The sequence below is a fragment of the Platalea leucorodia genome (assembly GCF_965183815.1).
Source record: "Platalea leucorodia genome assembly, chromosome: 4".
NCBI lineage: Eukaryota > Metazoa > Chordata > Aves > Pelecaniformes > Threskiornithidae > Platalea > Platalea leucorodia.
The window spans coordinates 72,998,155-73,018,147 of record NC_138826.1 but is presented as its reverse complement, the minus strand read 5'-3'; the positions used below and the strand labels follow the sequence as shown (position 1 = coordinate 73,018,147).

The 19,993-nt window shown below is 38.1% G+C and overlaps 1 protein-coding gene across 1 annotated transcript in view; it reads left to right on the top strand.

Moving 5' to 3' along the window:
* Nucleotides 1-19,993, top strand: part of IFT56 (intraflagellar transport 56) — a gene marked incomplete at its 3' end in the record, with an annotated part of 48,808 nt that extends 28,815 nt beyond the window's left edge. Inside the window, exons 13-18 of the mRNA XM_082309240.1 lie at nt 4,181-4,269; nt 10,083-10,166; nt 12,320-12,389; nt 14,634-14,740; nt 18,401-18,534; nt 19,882-19,993. Coding sequence (XP_082165366.1) covers nt 4,181-4,269; nt 10,083-10,166; nt 12,320-12,389; nt 14,634-14,740; nt 18,401-18,534; nt 19,882-19,993 — 596 coding nt within the window. The remainder of the gene's footprint in view (nt 1-4,180; nt 4,270-10,082; nt 10,167-12,319; nt 12,390-14,633; nt 14,741-18,400; nt 18,535-19,881) is intronic.

Sequence of the window (19,993 nt, the reverse complement as noted above, 5' to 3'; positions counted from 1 at the left end):
AGCTACATAATAACCTTTCTCATTTCTAACAGAAAATTTTCAGTGAAGTAGCAGTGAAAAGGATAAAATGCACCTGATTTGAACACTTGAAAGAACCTTTTGTTTCTTCAAAGAAAGGGCTCGTATTCATAATTAATGAGCTATAGGAGACAAATAATGACATGACTAGGTTTGCCAATGGTACAAAATTACCCATAGTAGGAAAAATGAAAGCTTCCACAATGATGAAAGCTGTGGAAGAATATATAAGACTGGGTAATAATATGCAAATTAAATTTAGCTTTGATAAATGCAAAGTGGTGCATGGGGGGGGGACGGGACTTAAACTATATTTGCAAAATTATCAGAAAAGTTGAAGAGCATCTTAGGAATTGATGAAGAAAGAGAGAACAAAACAAAAATAATTACTGTGTCATCATATACAGATGTCATTCCCTTTCTTGAATCCTATCTGCAGTTCTGGTTCTTACATTTCAAAAAGAATATGGTAGAAAAAGAAAGGGTACAATAAAGACAGCAAGGATGATCAGAGAAAGGGGATAGCTTCTTGAACAAGGAGAGATTAAATAAAGGAGGATACATGGTGTGGAAAATGATGGCTGAGTTTGGTTATGTTCACGATACAGAGCATCATAAATAGCAAGGAGCAGAGGAAGAGAGAAGAATTAGTTACTGTGTACCATACAAAAAACAAGGAGCGTTGACATGAATCATCACACAAGACAATTGAAACAAACATCACGAATTACTTTTTACCATAACACAACTTATTTGATATAGAATCTTGCAAAAACCAGAAAGTATAAAGAAATGTGTAGAAGAAAAGTCCATTGGCTGTTTAACACAAATTTTTCACTGATGATTAGGAAGTCCTCAGTGCAGATCGTTGGAATCTGGGAGAAACTTCAAAGGAAGCGGCGTTACATACCACAGCATGTATTACATGTGAAATCAGAATATATTCTTTCTATAGCTGTATATTCTTACTCAGCACGCTTCTGAACCAGACAGACTTTGGATCCAATATGATAATTTTTATGTTCTTATGTAACTTCGTATATCAGCCACTACGTTGTGTATTTGTGGTCATTTTTGATCTGCTGCCTTTGTTTTGCTGGATTTAGAATGGAGAACAGAATTCTTGCTGTTTGCATACTTGGGCTTTTGCTAAGTAGCCAGCCGTGCTATTCAAGCATGTAAGTCATGCTTCAGCACTTCCCACTGTGCCAATCCTTGCAAAGAGCTAGTACCCCTAGATTGTCTGTTTAAGATCTTTATCAGGTTACTTGGCTGCTTTGCAGATTTATAGTACAAAAGTAGGTTGTGCTTGCTAGAGTGAGGAAATCCTATGCTGTGTCTTTGCTTGCAACTGGGCCTACAAGGCTCCTGATTTTAATGTTGATTATCAAAAATCAATGGATTAAAATGAAGATGTGGAATATTTTTTCAAAGCAAGGTCCTATCTTTCTGATTTGCTCTTGTTAACTGTAGAAATCCCATGACTGCATTAAGAAAAAAGCAGCAACGGGCAGTTCACGATGAATACAGTGTCATGTATTTGTAAAGTCATTTAGAGTCATCAATTAAGCCCTTTGCTATTTTTAATTAGATCTCTGACTTGGAGATTCAAGGAACACAGACCAAACAGAGTTAATCTGAAAGTCCTTTCCAATACATGTACACATTTCATCTCATGTTGGAAGTTATGTACTTTAAGAGGAGTAGAGACACCCAAAACAAAAAAAAAGCAAACAAAACAGGAAGCACTTACAGTGTAGGAGTCAATATTCACCCTCTAGCAGCAATAAATAACACCCAGAATGGCAGCTTGGTTTACTGGGTTTTTTTAAGCTTAATAAAAATTCTTAATCCCGATGACATGAAATGGAACAGGCATTACAAAGGAGGACAGAACTAGATTTTGATAGTTAATTCTCATGCTCTTCTCCCACAGTTTCAACTGGATGGAAAATTAAACAAATCAGATTTCTGACATAAGTTAAGGAGGAAATGGGGCAAGAGGAACATTAGTGAAAGTAAATGAACATTAACATTTCCATTAAATGCAGTGTTTCTGGTGCTTAACATAAGTCTTGCAAACTACCCTAAGAACACTGCAAGCGTAATGGAGAAAAGCACCCCTTTCATTTTCAGCGGTCCTCTTTTAGGACCAAGTCAGGTATATATAGTGTTGGGTGGGAGGAATGAAACATTTCTTATGGGCTTTGTGCAGTCTTTTCTTTGAGGTATTCTTAGGTCACCCTAAGTAATTTTTCAAATGAGAACTTTTTCCTCTCCCTGCATGAGTCACATGGGATGAATTACAACTGTAAAACTCTAGTTTTCCTGTCACTACTAGTGCTCATTGCTGAGTTGTATGAGATTTACAGATGTTTTACTTGTTTGTTTTTTTTAATGAAATCTTTCACTAAAAGTATATGGAGGCTGGTATGCTGGGATAACAAAATTTTCTGCCACAATGTGGACATAATAATAAAAAAATAGTGAAACTTAGAAACTCTTCAATCATATATGGGAAAAGAAAAGTGTGGTTCTAATATTTTGTTACTGTGATTAATTTTTACTGAAAATGTATTCTCAGTTTTAAGTCTTCTTTGCATGTTTTTTTGCATTTTTGTAATTTTGTTTAAAATAAATTGCTGTGAGTTTATGAACTTCAAAAATTGAATGTGAGAGAAAAGGAGCACTTTTGAGATACCTGCATTCTCAACACTGAGGAAGATTGTTTCTGTTATTTTCCAGTCAAGGCATATACGTGTCATGATAATTATGCCTGCCTGTAAAAAAGGACAGATAAATATACTGGCCAGCTTCTGCTCCCAAGTGAACACTTCATAAATAACCAAATAATTTTCTTAAGTTGGAGAACTGAGTGATGTGGTTCAGACATAGATAAGGATGGATTGTCTCTGTATGGAAATTCAAGCTCAGTATCTCCTAGTGCTAAAAGATAAAAAATGAGAATATTCTGCTTTCCCTTGAAATATATTTTGAGATCTTATATAGTGCTTTCCAGGAATAATTACTACCCTACCATATTTAAAGGAAAATGTACAATTTTCCAGGGGAATGCTATATTCTGTGCTGTAGTATGGAGTCAAAATATTGGTCCTCAGATAGATGAAATTTCTATATACAGAAAAGATATTTTGATTTTTCTAGTGTGGATGGATTGATGGTAACTAACCTACAGGAGCAGATTACTTCAGGGCTGTTGGTAGCCTCGGGATCTTATCTCCTGTCACCTCACCAAACTGCACAGAGCAACATGCTCTCTAATGATCATTTGACACAGTGAAATAGTAGTGATTTGACATCACTTGGGTTTATGCCTTCCCAGCTGCTACTTGGGTTCATCCATGTCTGACCAATTTCTGCTGGTTGGGTCTAACAAAAATTAAGTCCTAGTAAGCTTACTTCAGAATTTCTAAAAAAGCTTTGAAGTAGTTTTTCAGTAACACAGCTAGCAATTTCAGAGTAGATGACAGCATAGTATGATGGCAGCAAAGTTCATGATGACATAGATGACAGCAAAGTTTACTGACACTCATTTGAACTGATATGCCTAACTTATTTATGGCTTTACCACTTCTGAGCAATGTGGTAATCCCAAGTGCATGAAAATTAATTTTCATATTGTATTTCATCACATTTTCCTGTGCATGTATTATTTTTTTTTATATAACAATATTTTCAGTGTCTCAAGTTTACTCTTTTACTGGAACTAAAATTAAAATATGCAGAGCTTCTTTGTCCAGGATAACTGAAAAGCATAATTTTAAAGAAAAAAGGCCAATGAGGTTAGAATAACAAACTCAGGCTTTGTATCAAGTGTCGTTTCCTAAGAGTAAGAATAATTCACGGTAAAATTATGCTGCATAAATTGTGTCATGGAAAAGGCCTGTTACTTAAACAATTTGTCTCTGTAGAATTTGCTGTTGAATACAGTCTTGCAATAGTTATTGTATGCTGTAAAGAAAGTTGACAAGATGATCTAATAGTTTTTCTAACCTCTAGTATGGTCCTTTGCCTTGAAAAGGCAAGTTACACTATTTTTAGAAGTTAGCTGTTTTCATAGTTGCCAGCAGTCTTGACAGTGATTTCCATTACCATGTGATTTTTAAATTCTACAAATCTACATTTCTCTTTTGAATTTTAGATACCATTCCAGGGAGACAGTGCATGTCCTCCTGCTTCTTTCTTCTCAGGCAGTTTGGTAATGTCCTGATTTACCTCAACTCAGTCAAGGTGAGTATTATTATTTAGTATCGGTAGTACTCTAATGCATGGCATCACTACTTACGGAATTGGACTGTACTGTGTGAGACACTATGTAAACATAAAAAGATACAGAAACACCGTAGTAACAACAAAACACAGGAACAACAGTGAGACATAAGTGGCCAATACAGCAAATGGATCAAAATGTAAGGAAGCAGTTTAGATAGCATTGTGCAGCATGGTGCTCTTATCACACTTGCAATTTAACCATTACCAGGCTTTCTGGTGGCATCACAGAAGACAAGGAAGATAATTAAAGGAAGATAAGGAAAAAATTTGTGGATATTTATGGGGTGCCAGCATGGAGGGGAAAAAAAGCCTTTTTTTAAGACTTATCAAATGAGTGATGGAGGTTATCATCACTGCTTAATAACTGGGGACAACATTTTAATGAACAAGAGTGTGTAAGAAAGATAGGACATGAAGGACCCTGAAAGTAATAAAGCTTATATTTTATAGGGAAAGCAGTCACTGAAGGGCTAAGATAGGGCAGTGTTACCAAAGCAGTAAGCTAAGAATATTACTTTTGCAGAAGTAATCTGAGTGTTACCCTGAAGACAATGTTGCATTTTTCAAAGTAAGAGGAGATTGCAGTTATCATAATGCAACATTATCAGATCACCAGTATTCAATGGATAAAATGGATATAACGTACAGATATTCATTTATAAATCAGATGTGAGGAAAAAGAGAGAGGCTGGAGTGTGATTATAGGGTTAAGTGACTGCAGTCTTGTTTTACTGATTTGAAACTAGAGTTGTAAGAACTCTATATTTGGTAGGAAGAGGAATGAGACTCTAAAAAGATATGGTTAGGGAGATGCATGAGATGAGGACAATGACAATGTTCTAAGGAGGGTGAGACCTAAAGAAAAATACATGGCTGTAATGGTGCCAAAAGCAGCTGATAGGTGAAGAAATGATGAAGGTGTAGTGTTTTTAACCTTTGTCTGGAAAGAGGTCATTGAAGAAATCTCAAGTGTCTGTAGCCACTGGAATGGCTCCACTGTAGTGGAATGAAGAGACAACCCAACACCCCACATTGGAGTATGTGTGCAACTGGAAAAAAACGAGAGCTGGAAACTAACAGTGAGATTTGTTTTGCCTAACTTGAGCCATCTAAAAGTCAGACTTCTAGTTATAACTTATCTTCTGGTCTCAGTCTATAGCCAATAGGGCCAGATGGTAATTTCTGGAGGAGAATTCATCCTGTGTATTTCTTACACTTAGAATGGAATGAGTCACCTCATAGAAATACCCATCTCTTTCCATTTACTTAAAGATCTTAAACAACTAGTTCTAACCTGAAAAGGTTAAAGTTAAATGCGATTACGTACCACCTGCAAGGTATATGGGAAAGCTTATGTCCTGGTTTCAGCTGGGATAGAGTTAATTTTCTTTCTAGTAGCTGGTATAGGGCTGTGTTTTAGATTTAGGATGAGAATGTTGATAACACAATGATTTTTTAGTTGCTGCTGAGCAGTGCTTACATAGAGTCAAGGCCTTTTCTGCTTCTCACCCCACCCCACCAGCGAGTAGGCTGTGAGTGCACAAGAAGTTGGGAGGGGACATGGCTGGGACAGGTGACCCAAACTGGCCAAAGGGATGTTCCATACCGTATGATGTCATGCTCAGTATATAAAGTAGGGGAAAAGTTGGCTGGGGGTCCACTGCTTGGGAACTGGCTGGGCATCGGTCAGCAGGTGGTGAGCAATTGCATTGTGCATCACTTGTTTTGTGTATTCTTTTATCATTATTATTATTATTATTATTATTTTCCCTTTCTTTTCTGTGCTATTAAATTGTCTTTATCTCAACCCATGAGTTTTACCTTTTTTTTTTTTTTTTTCCCCCAATTTTCTCCCCCATCCCACTGAGGGGGAGTGAGCAAACTGCTGTGTGGTGTTTAGCTGCCTGCTGGGTTAAACCACAACAGCTTAGAAATGAGAGAGGGAGAGAGAAGGGGAGCATCTGGGGAGGCAAATGGAGTCATCATTAATATTGGAAAGTAAGGCATGGCTGCTGTTTGTAAAGGAAAGAGCCAGAAGTGAACAAGACACTAAACAGAAATTAAGAGGGTGAAAGTGGGCAATAGGATGATCAGAGGATAGGTCAGAGTCATGAGGCAAGAGAAGTGCTACAGGGAGGGGATTAAGTGAGACAATTCTGCATCTGTGAGGGTATAAAGGAAAATGTTGTAGGAAGGCTTGGAAAGAAAATCCGAAGGGAAAAGGAAGAGCACAGAATATACAGTGTTGCTTTATAAGATGTAAGAGCCCATGCAGAGGGAAATATAGGTGAGGAATAGATCTAATGTTTAAAAACTGTCAGGAGGGAGGCAAAAATAATGAGAGGTACGGGTATGCGAGCCTTCAATCCTGCTATATTTATCAACTAAAAGAAGGAGCCTTCTTACCTTGTCAGATTTGGGAGAAAAGATTTTATTATGTGTGCACAGGGGAGGGGAGAGGTTATTTGACTGCTTGTTTGGATGTTTTGTTTTAAAAACTTAGCTGTTTTGCTGAAAGTATGTAGAACTACTGTTGCACATTGTAACGTACATATGTGCATCTCAGCTTACAAGCTGGACTTCTCAACATATACATACCTTTGGCATCAGTAACCATATATCTGTTTTCATTTGACCCATATTTAGGCAAAAATAACAGTAATTTTTTTTTAAATATTCCCGCATTTTTTACAGTTGTAATGTGACTGCATTTATAAGGATGAAACAAAATATTATGCTAAGTAAAGAAAATTCAATATAAAAAAAGATTGATGCATTTCATTGCACAGTGGTGTACTGTTATTTTAAATACTGGGCACTCCCCCCTCAACTGCGGAAAGAAAGGTGATTCAGAGAATAATTAGAAATTGAAGTATTGTCTTAAGAGATTCAGAAGATAGATATTATTTGCTATAGAGGGAAGTTAAGAAAATAAAATGATACAAAATGAGGATTAGAATAAACAAGGTAGATTTGAAACCTCTATTTCTATTAGGAGAGGCTGAAAACAAGATAGGGTTTGCTGGAATTGCAGCAAATTCACCATGTCTTTTCTAAGAAAATGCATTTTGTCCCTCTCAAAACACAGTTGGTTTATGGAACTCATTGTCATAGTTCAAGGTAGGGCTGAAGCTGCAAGTTTGGAAGGTTTTATAGATTGTATCTAGCAAGTTGCAAAGTGATCAAGCTTAAGTAAAATATGTATTTGTTACATTCTTGAAGGTAATCATAAATACTGGTACTCTGAGACATAATGTAGTTGATAAACAGCAAGGGACAAAGTTTTCTGCCTACCACCACGTTCTTTGCATAGTCTTTTTGAAGTAGTTGGTACTCATCATTTTCTAGCTGAGACTAGCCACTGCTCAGACTTACTTAGGTCATTCCCCTCCTCTTCAGGTCACAGGGATGCAAATAATTCTTCCTGTGCCATTTTACAGGCAAGGTTTAGGTGGCTTTACAGTCACCTTTGTGTTTCATTCACAGGAACCAACTTCAGTAGAATCTCTGCAGCTCTTTAAGTGGAGCTGTGCACTCTGTGAAGATTGTTTGCATGATGTTCTCTCAGGAAACACCACCTTCATCCATGATTGATTAAAACTGCTTTAGGCATGAGAATGTCTCAAAAGACACCTTATTATAAATGTATTGCCAGCTGCCCTGAAGGTGACATTATAACACTGAGGATCAACTGAGAAGACAAGCTAATTCAGGCTCAGCTGAGTTGTGGCTACAACAAATTGTGGCCATTGTTCAATTGGGTATCTGAGCATCTCATTGAAATGGACATCACTCAGAGCACAGTTAGTTTTATTAAAAGATTGAAGACCACTAAAAAGACCACAAAAGAGTGAAGTCCAGTACATATAATGTGGTTTAAAAAAAAAAAAAAAAAAAAAAAAGAAAACATCTAGCTGCTGTGAATGTGTTGCACTATCAGCAGCACTAGTTCATTTTTACTGGTTTTGTTTTTGCAGCAGGTCTGGTCTCTAGCACTGATACAGCCAGGATAGAATGACACATTTTTTGAGATTGGTTGCTGACTGAGTTTCTTTTCCATTTTAATTTAAAAATACAATGGGGGCTATTTGAACAGAAAGAACTATTCATGTAGTAAAACCAGCATCTTGCTCACCAGCTTTGCTTAACCTGGAACTTGTGCTGATTCACACAAAATTATCATTGAGGAAGAATACAGTAAAGTGTTGTAATTCTCATATGGTGAAACCAGTTATTTCACCCTAAGGGTACTGAAATGTTTTCACAAACTGAGCTTGAGATTCATCCGATTGGTTCATCCTCATGCTTTCACATAGCTTGCTGTATTTGCCAGCTCTTTTGGACCCTAACATAGACTATTTGGGTGAAATCTAGACATCTGGCAAATGGTGGCCATCCCCCACCTCTCCTCTCCAGGCTCTGGCTTGATGTATGTGAGTGGACTGGGTCAGTACCCTTTGTTGACTACCTGTGACAAGGAAGGGAAGAGGTTCCTCAAGTGGCCCTACATAATGAAAAAGAAGATAGAGAGCACTGGGAAGGGGTTTTGTCCCTTGCTTCCCGTATCTTTTGTACAGTCACAGTTGTGCTTTTTACCTTGTCACTCTTTAATCAGGGAACAAAACAAAAGTTTGGTCTTCCTACACAAGTTCTGTTTCTTTTATAGACATTATATAAGAAAAAACATTTCTCTTCCACATACCTTGCTGTTGTGCACACAGGAAAGCTTTTCTTGCAGTAACTATAGTGGATAAACCACCCTGCTTTCCCCCCCATGCTCTTTCACAAGCACTGTACCTCTGCTCAGCGAGGATCCTCAATCCCATTCACACTTGTAGCTGTGATACTGTGTTCCACCTTACCTCTACCAGGTCTGCCGGTGCAGCAGTGTGGGACAGTGCTGAATGTATAATACACTCGGCTGACTCTTGGCCGTCTGAGTTATGCTTCAGTCTAACCATGATCAAATCTAAGCTGTTCGGGTCAAACCCAAACATCAGGCCAATCTGTACCTAGAGTTGTATTTCCTGCTTTGGCCCATGCAGCTTTTCAGGAAAGACACTGCTAGATCAACCTGATCTGTCATTAAACTGGTGTGTCCAGTACAATATTATGGGAGAGGAAAACTTAATGTTGCACTTCAGATAGAGAGAAGGGTGCCTGTAAGCAAGGCTTGAGCTTAAGGAAGTCCTGTTATGCGGTGTGCTGCCTGGTTACAGCCTGGTACTTCACCTCCACCTCCATCATGTGATCCAGTGTGTCAGACTAGCATCTGTCACATAACCAGATCCACAGGATCTCTTGTTGAACCTTGAGAAGTCTTGGAAAAACAAACTGTTCATCTCCTTAAGCCATTAGGGAGTCAGCTGCCTATTTACCACCCTAGTGGTGAAATAAATGCTTGGGAGGCAAAAGAGACCACGGCAGCACAGCATGTCTTCACATGCCCAAAGTGAAAATTACACCCATAAAAGCTGCCACTGCAATTTTGAGCTTGGAGCATTCTCCAGATCTCTCATGGTTAATACTGTGGAATGTTCCAGCTGTGTTTGTAGTCACGAATGTAGGCTGGAAAGCCAGTCCATAATTTTCTACCCTCTGTTTATAAATGCCGTATGTTCGTAATGAGGGGTTTTCTTTTTCCTTCCCGTTGTCTTGATATAGTCTGACTCCGATCTAGGGGGGGAGATATTTTTAATGTTGTTATACCATGGGAGGAGGGGTTTTTTGTTTTATTTATTTGGGTTTTGTCTGTGTGGCTTATTTTCCAGAGTTACTTCTACAACGATGACACTTTTAACTTCAACTATGCCCAAGCCAAAGCTGCCATGGGCAATTTTAGTGAGGCTGAAGAGGTACGTATTTGCTTTCTTTAAAAAACAACAATGGAAACATTTCCCACATCCTCCCCTCTTTGCTTCCTTTTCTCCCTTCAGGTCTTCATGTTGGTTGAAAATAAGCAGGTTGTGGAACGTCATCTTCCCCTTCTTAGAGGAACTGAAACTCTCAGTGAACACTATTCAGAAAAGATTATCTTGCTAATCTTGTAATGTGAGGTATATGGGGAGTCATGCTGCTTGTGGTGCATCACAAGAGTGCTTGCAGCTATCTCTAATTGATCAAAGAATGCCCTCTTAATCAGATTTCCTACGCTTTGACTGGGATCCCAGGCAGTCCTATTGTTCAGACTGACTAGGACATGCTGAGTAAAAGACATTGAATAGTTAAGAGCTTCTAGATGTCCCTAGAAATTTGTGTTTTAAAATAAATAAATAAATAAATTCTTCCTCTGGGAGATGTGGGAGGAAAAGCGGAAGTGCTCACTATCTTATTCAGCAGCATCCAGATGCAGCTGGAAGAGATTAACTTCTACACACAGCATTTTTTGTGTCTATGTGCAGTAGAAACTTAATTACAACTAAAATATGCAAAAGCAAATAGCTATTATGAAGATGGAAGCAACATTTTCCACGAGACCAGAAAGAAGACAAGCCAGAAAAAAAAAAAACCAACCACGTAGTCTAAAGTGAATCATATAGGTTTGGTTGGTTTGGGTTTTTTTGTTTTGTTTTGTTTTTCCTGTCTTTCTAACTTTTTAACTCTTCAGGCTTCTTGACAACAGAGCCCCCCTGTTTTTTTTTTCTTCCCCCTCCAGCACCCAGCCCCTTAATTTCTGTGTCCTGAAATTGCATCTCTCTCTAAGAAAAATATCCAAGACTGTCAGGCAAAATGGATACATATTTCAATTCACCTACCTTAATTTAGTTAGCTTAATGAAAATGCAGGTGACTATCTTAAAACTGTGCTAGCAGGCTATGCTGATAAAAATGATAATGCTATAAGTAAGCTTTAGCTACAGCCAGGCAACAAAGAAACACAAAGGTGTAAACTGCTGTTAATCCACATTTTTCCTCTTATTTTCTTACAAATGATTCTATATAAACTTGTGTTACGTAGCTGATGTGTTTAAACAACAGCATTATGTAATTAAATTGATTAGTCTGTCCTATTGTCTGCTCTTTGCCTGTGATGACACTTTCATATAAAGATCACCCTTCCCCAGTGTCTCATAAACTTGTAAAATATCTCCACGTATAGCACTTATTAACTTACTAAAAAGCTTACCTCCCTGGACATAATGAAATAAAACCTATGATAAAGTGCTACTTACACTGATAATGCTGCTTGCTTTTGTTTTTTTTTTTTATTTCTTCCCCACCGCCAAAATTAGGGCATCAGCAATGTTTAACCAATAAAAATGTCAGTAATTTGTGGAACTCAGTGTTCCAGTACGTACATCTGCTCCTATAAAGGTATTTTGAGTTTTGCCAGTAGCATCCTAGTATAGTTACAGATATACCTGCAGAGGGGCATAAATAGGTTTGTGTGTGTGTGTGTGAGTAAAGCCAGAGAACATTTTAAAATGTGTAACTTCCCCCCACACATCCCTTTAGATGTAGAATGTAATAAACCTGTATTTGTACAGTCAGTTACAAAAGACAAATGTTTTGCCTTGGAATCTTACTGAAACCAAAATGGTTAGAAATGCCTTATTGCTGCCCTGGAATGATCTCTGACATGTATGGGGAGGAAAGGTTCATATATATGTGAAACTTCTGGTATTTCAAGAAGATGCTAATGTAATTGCTTGCATTGCTTTCTAAACAAACACATTCCAAATAGCTTTTCCCACAGGCCCAGTGTTCCTTTGTGCTGTTTGTGTTGCGTGACCGCCCACTGGCACTTGTTCAGAGCAGGCCGCACCCTCTGCACAGCTTGGTGTTTTGCAGCTGCCGAAGTCCCTTGATAAGCATGGCACTGTTTGAATCCTCCACCTACCCGACACAGAGAGCTGCCCCTGCGCTGCACTTACGTACCCTAACTTTTCTCATGAAGCACTTGTTCATGTGGCTTAAGCCTTAGCCACACGTTGAAACGAGGCAAGTCTGCCTTCTGTTTGTTTAAAAGTACGTGCATGTATAATCTTTTATTTTCCTTCTTCCTGCAGGTGTTCCTTTTGATCCAGAGTGAGAAGATAAAGAATGATTTTGTTTACCTTAGCTGGCTAGCTCGCTGCTGTGAGTCACTTTACCTTCAACATTGCAGAATACAGTTCCTCCTCTATTGCATCAGTCTTGGCAATCCACTTTCTTAATTGAATTTAATGTTGTAGGTGGATTCAGGACTGTGAAAGTGAAAAGCTGATTGCACTAGTTATAGCGTGGGTGGTTATTGCACCTTTCATACATCTGGCTTTAGTAAGCAATTACTGCTTCAGTGCAGCGCTGTTATAGTTCCGTCAATGCAGCTTTGTCCTAAGCAGTGAATCTTTTTCTTCTCCATTGTCTACTCAATTGCTTGAGTGAAGATTTTCTGTCTTAAAAGACTGCGTTACAACTCTAAAATGTTCAGAGTAAAACATAAAATAGAAGTATTCATACTGGGTCAGGCCCAAGGGTCTGTCTAGCTCCAAGAGTAGCCAATGTCAGATGTCTAGGGAAGAGAAGAATGAGACAAACATACGTGTATTTTTTCTTCCTACCGCGTTACTCTTTGTATTGTCCAAATTCCTGTGCCTGAGGGATGTCCTTTATAATCTCCGTTGTGTTTTTTCTTTCATAAACTTTTCCATTCTTCCCCTGAAACCAGAAAATTTTTGCTATGTTTAATATCCTATAGAAAATTTTATTTAGTATTTCCGAGTCAGTTTTTAAAACGTTGCAGAGTACACCTCAGTACAGATACAGCTGCAGCACCACATACAAAAGAGTATAGAGGTGGGCTTTTCTGATGACTCAAGTCTGAGACTCCCTAGGCTAATTTGTTTTCCTTACAGTGCCTCAATACAAAAATGTTCTCTTATCATACAGTTTTCAGTAGTTGTACTTGGAATGTAAATACATTTGTTTTGGGACGTTATCCCATGTAGCAGATGTGGTCAACATCTCTAATGTGATCTTTCCAGACAGGCATATCACACCTATGGATGCCTATCTATGACTCTCTTTTAGGACATGACAGTTTATTTCCTTTTTCATTAAGCTGCGGTACCTGGTTGTGTTTGAGTGTTTTATATGTGAATGTTTTATGTGAATTTTTTTGATGGGAGAACTCCCATTGCAAAGGGAAATCACGGTTGTTCAGTCGACAGTGTTCATCCCTTTGATTCTGTACTATAGTAGTTCTCTGACGTATGTCTGGAGATGCAGACCTCTTTGAAGGTGCTACTTACTATACAAGAAGTAGAATCAACGCCATGTTATTAATTAAAAAATTTCTAGCTCTTTCATAAGAGTTGCTATTTATTCTTGAGTGTGCCTTTTGCCATTCTGAATTCCTGCTGAAGTTTCAGTAGAGCTGCTGTATTCTCCTGTCTGTCTTAAAATTTTGATTTTTGCATTCCCAAACGTCTGCTAGAATTCTTTGCAGAAACAACTGTTCAGTGATGAGTATAGTTATCTTTTTGTGTCAAGTATGTAAATTACTATTAGATCCTTCTGGATAAAAGCTGCTATAGAAATTACAAAGCATTATAATACATTCATGTCAGAGTATGATTAGGTATTAAGTTGTAAACAATTCAATGCTGAAATATTTCCAAAGGGCAAAAAGTACCAGAGATGCATCTTTTTGGATGCTAGACAGTATTTTTTTGTTTAATATTATTGTACTAGTTATACCAAATTCTTCTTGAAGAGAAGGGAAAAAAACATTGAATTAGCACAGTACTCCATTTTTGTAGACAGATGGGTTGGTATTTGGAAATTAAGACCTGGCTGTTTGTCACTGTGTATGGTATCTGGAACTGATGAAAGAAAAATCTGGTGGGATGTCTTGCTGCCTCCTAAACGAGAAGTGTCTATAAATTCTGTGATTTGGTGTTACATATTTATTCTAGATATTCAGTTCAGTGCCAATTAAATTTTTTCTGTGTGTAGAAACACATAATCCTAAATCTCACCATCTAAATGGACTGCCATAGTTCATTGTCCTGCATAAAATAACTTCTCTAATGCTTTCCATTCTATTTCTTAATCACATCTGAAATCATGAGAGTTGTGCTTATTGTTGTATCTGTGAAATATAAATGGAGATGTAAACGCCATAATTATTCCTCTTGACATTGGTATTCTCTGATAAATTGCTGTTATCGCTAGTAAGGCAGAAGATAAGGACATGTTTCCCTTCCCAACCTCATGCTCACAGGCTGAGGCATGCATTTACATTAAGCAAAGAAATTTAGGAACATTTATTCCACCTGCCATTTAGTATTGTGCATGGTGTATTCTTTTCACAATCCCAGCTTTTTGTTGTTATTGCAGATATCATGAATAAGAAACCACAGTTGGCCTGGAAGCTCTATCTGAAGATGGAGACCTCAGGGGAGTCCTTTAACCTTTTGCAGCTCATTGCAAATGATTGCTACAAAGTGAGTCTTCTCTTTAGAACTTGGTGTATGGCATGTTAATTCAGCGATTGTAACAACAGCCATTTTTTTGATACTTTCCATCATTGTCATCACTAATGCACTTTCTTTTATAACAGTAGGATGTCTAATAATGTAAATGAGTTGGCAAGGATTACTCAGTATTTTAAGCTACAGGCCTTCTTGGTAGACAACCCACTGATTAAAACATTGGTAAATGACTGCATGCTTGGGCTATCAGTAACGATAACAGTTTCTTCTCCTACTAGGGATTCATTGTTGTTAGAAATGACAAGAAACTTTTAAGAAAAAAAAGTCTAGCATAGATTCAGCAAGGAGCCTCATGCTGCATTTTTTTCTGGGGCAGTGTTATTTTTTCCTTAAAGCTTGTAATGGCAATGGGAGATACTCCTTGTTAATCACAAGAAATGGAAAGAGAATTCCAACAACTACTATTCTATCTGCCCAAGTGGGGCAAAGAGACACAGTGTGTGTGTGTGTAGTCATTAGGAAAAAAAATACTTCAAAAAAATGGTGAGCTTAACTGCCTACAGTGGGATCCCTGCTAACACATAGTAGTTCTTCTTTTGAATCTTTTCTAGAGGGGACTTTTAAAGAGATGAGGTTAGACTAAGCTGTCTAACATTTAAAAAAGTCAAGCCAGACAAGACAATGTCCACTTTAGTAGGGATGCTCTGAGCATTTTAGAACAAGTTAAAAGATATGCTACCTTACTTGTACTAAGCTTCTAGATTGTGTTTACTAAAATTTCTGATGCTCCGTGCTAATACACTGCTGGCACACCTCCAAATTCTAGTTTATACAAAGCTATGTTAATAGTGAAGAGATCTTGGGAAGCTGATTACAATTCTGCCTAAATTCCTAACATCTAATTCTTCAGATGGTGTCTATACACAGTGAGACTTAGCTCTGATTCAAGTTTTTTTGCTGTTCTGCAAAGCATGAAAGAAAACATGAGAGCTTCATCTGCAGGATGGATGTAGAGGCATATAAAGAAAACTTGTTTGAGAGGATTGTAAATGGCACTATAGGAGAAAGAAAAATTGGTTGTCCTGTGCAGAGTACTGCTGTGCAAGATTTCAGTAGACAATAATAGAATGCCGTATCCAGCATCCTCTCTGCCACCTATAAGGATGATTGCACTGTGTTGGGACTTAGAGGAGTAGCAGCTCAGTGACAGGAGAAAAGGATGTTCTTCGGAAAAGTGGCATGGTGAGACACAGGCCATCCACTTTTCAGAATGTATTGGCCAGAGCCAGAAGGTGGACTGAAGTTGTTTGGGGAGCAACCATTTTAGATTTAATTTAAATTAAATATAGAATATAAAGTCAGACTGTAATTTTGTGACTGTGCAAATATAATAGTTCACTGTTTTAAGAGGGCAGATGTGAGAAGAGGAGCAGAACACAGATAATAGGTGTAAAGCTCATGGAGCTGGTTCAGTGGAGCCTAATGCAAGTGAATACACAAGAACTGGCAGCTATTGGCATAGGCTTATTAGAGATACAGTGACCAAACTTGCCATCGTAGAGGAAAGATAGTAAGCTGAGTCCCATTGGAAAACCTCCAAATGATTCCCAGTTCAGCCAAGCTCTCCAGAGAGCAGCAATATCTGCATACTATCTGTAACATTTTTTTTTTTGCTGTTTTCCTTCTTCTGACAAAGTAACATGTTCTCAAAATCCTAACAAACACATAACTGAAAGTCAGAAAATCTACCTTATGATTTCAAAAGCATTCTTCTAAAACTGAGTGAATTCTCTCTTGTACGTCTTTCAAGTATTCAATTCACCATCTCACCCTAAAAGTGTTGTTGCTCAAGCAAGTGGCCATGCCTCTGGTGTTTCCTGTAGCTGCAATTTGTGAAAGCAAGTTGACAATCAGACCGTATGTAAAATCTCTCTCTCTAGACCATTTTAAGTCTCACTTAAGTCAGTTGATTACTTTGCCTAAATTCTTCTCAAAAACGTTATTGTACTGTAGAGAAGAAGGAGCTCCACACTTTGGATTTATCTAGACCTCTTAAAAACTGCACTTACAGGACTAATTTTTTCAGCCCAATTATGTGTCTACATACGGCCATAAATGACCACTCCAAAGACCAAGGAATTTAATTTCAAAAATGATTGCTATAGTGTTATAACTTGTCTTTCTATACTACCAGCTGTTTGTACCTCTTCCACTAAATGGCAAGGCCCCTGTCGTTTGAGTTTATATAGCATTTTCCAGTTGTTTCTGAAACACTGTATTATATCGGAGGTCCACAGACAGCACCATAGCTGTAAGTTAAGGCGGCAGTCGTACTGGGCTTCACTCAACAGACTGCTGAATGAACATGGATGGAGCAAGGTCAAGAGTGTCCTGAGACTAGGTGTAGCTGGATGCCCCGTTGCTATGCTGATAGAAGTTGCTCAGTGAGGAAGCTGGGAGGCAGGACTTCTGGCTAATTTCATGCAATCACCCATCTTATCGATACAGGGAACAGCACATGACTCGGGATAAAGCATTTCCTGCTTTCGTGTCAGATAGAAGGAGGACATTAAACCAGTATCTGCCTAATGGAACTAGATCAGATGCCAGTTTGGAGAGATCAGTATTCAATTTTTTCTTTTTAGCTGACACATCTGATACTGTTTAACTCACTATCTTTATTCCCATCCACCTCAGTGCTTGGCAGTCACCTGTGATTAAAATCACCATTTATGTGAAGAAAAGGGAATTATTACTCATTCTGTAGTACCTGTATTTCTCTGACTAAAGTTTTCAAACATAACTCCCACAGCCTGTCCTTTTTTCTCAGCAGATGCAGGCTTCTGGCCACTAAAGGATGAGAGATTGTGCTCAGTCTGCCTTCTGTGCTCTCTCATGGGAAGATGCTAGCCACAAACAACATTGCTATTCAGGCTTGCCCAAGTGACGAACACTCACAGTCATAGACGAGGTCCACATGAGCTATGCTGACTTCAAAAGCCACAGTTACTGTGGTCACTCCTTTTGCACTGACTGTTTCCAACCAACTTGCATCTTGTTCCCATTTACAAGTAGAGAACCTAAGGCAGAAAAGATAGAATACACAGTAGATTTTGCTATGCATAGGAAAATTTTGGATTATAGAGTCACTGAATCTTATTTCGTACTGTACTGTAACAGTGAAGAAAAAAAAATAGCTCTAAGTTAAACCCAAAAGACATCCAAATATGTCTCTGTGACCATCTCTAGATGAGGAAAAGTGGTTCCATTTTCAAATGTTTGGACTAGTTTGAAGTTGATATTCTATCAAGGACTTTGGTATAGTCGGTATGACACTAGATAGGGCACCTCATGAAAAAAAATTCTGTAAGCTAGTGTTATCTGTATATGATCAAAACAACAGTGCTGATTGTTGCCAACTAATAAAGTTCACAGTGCGGTTTGTCTATAATATATTCAAAGACACAGACCAGTAATGTGATAATACCACCTGTTTCCCTACGTAGAACTGAAATGTGCCTGTTCTGTGTCACTTGCTGCCTGCAGAAAAACAGGACAATGCACATTGCTTCTGTGACTTACTGCTGATTTCAGAAAACTGAGCTCAAAATTTTTAATCCCCTTCTGAAAGATGGTCATATAGTCAGGAATAATGTTTCACTTTCTGTGCAGATGCGTCAGTTTTACTATTCAGCCAAAGCGTTTGATGTTCTGGAGAGACTGGACAGTAATCCTGAATACTGGGAAGGCAAGAGAGGTGCTTGTGTGGGTGTCTTTCAAATGATCTTAGCTGGCCGAGAAGCAAAGTGAGTATTCTGCATTGTATATGAATTTATTTTGCTCTTTTCCTATTTCCAGTTAGCTGTAAGCCAGAATCATAATCTTAGCTTTAGGACTATATATCCTCTTCCACTTCTTTATTGACCTTTCAGAGAATAGACACTCTGGCCAGTGGTTCCAGTTTGAAGTGTATCTTCCACACCAACAGTTATAGAATATATTGTAGAGAATAGCTTATCAGCAAATGCTATGAACTGCAGGAAACCAAAATACATTAGTTATTATGCTAGGAAGAGATAAGTTATAAACGTAGTATGTTCATGAACCAAGGGAAAAGAACCTCATTTCACGTTGATGGCCTAAGAATGGAAAACTGTCCCATGACATTTTAAGGTTCATAGAAGAGAACTAAGGAAACATTTACTCAGTGCTGTAGGAAGGACACGATTTCTCTAAACAATGAGTAGATGAGACTGTGTTTTCACTAAAATTTGCTTTCTGAAGACACTGTCCATGTCAGACAAATATACTTACTTGATGAAAGCTTAAAGAAAATTATCTGTGTTACTGATAATTTTGCTTTCTGCCCATTTCATTGGATGGGAGAATGAGAGAGAGTAGTGAGGCTGTATTTAAGAACTGTTCCCTTGTGAATATTCTGCTGTGATGCCAGATGGCCATTCTCCCCTGGCCAAAGTTGCTGTTTTGTACATGACTGGTAGGTGCATATCTTGGCTTCTACACCTTTCTAATATTCCCTTCTCTGCTGGAATAATCTCATTAACTACTGCACCCTTCAAGTGTCCTTTTAGCAATTACTGCAGTAGATGCAATAAAGTACACATAGGTTGCCTGTTTTTCAATATGCATACAAGTTGATGCTGTAAAGTAGCTGGCAAACTGCAGCTTCATACTGGTTTATCCTATTGGTAATGTTCATTTCCATGTTATTTGTATTAATGTGTAAGGCGCTTTGGCAGCATTAAGCTAGATGTTGTCATATTGAAGACGAGCAAGTAGCATTAAAGAAAAAAAGTTTGTTTTGTTCTGGGGAACTATTTTGCAAGAGTGAAGATTTATATATAAATACACACACACATGCACTAAGCTCCAAACTAATTACATTTTGCTGATATTTTTTTTTTTTTTACCTTTGATTTCTCTCCTTGTTGCAATTGTATACAAGAGCTTTTTTTTTTTTTTGGTCCCCTGGGATCTAATCTACTGTGCATTTTTACCTATTCCTGCTCTGCAGATGAATGGACCTCTCCGTCTAGGAACCATGTTTTGCAAAACAGTTTGGATGTGGGTAGTTGTTTATTGTATCAGTTGGGTCTCACCTTCATTTAAATCTTTGCTTTTGACCATTTTAGAGAGACTCTACGGGAAGTACTGCATCTTCTGAAGAGCACTGGTAATTCTCAAGTAGAGTACATTGTCCGCATCATGAAAAAGTGGGCCAAGGAGAACAGAGTTCCTGTTTAA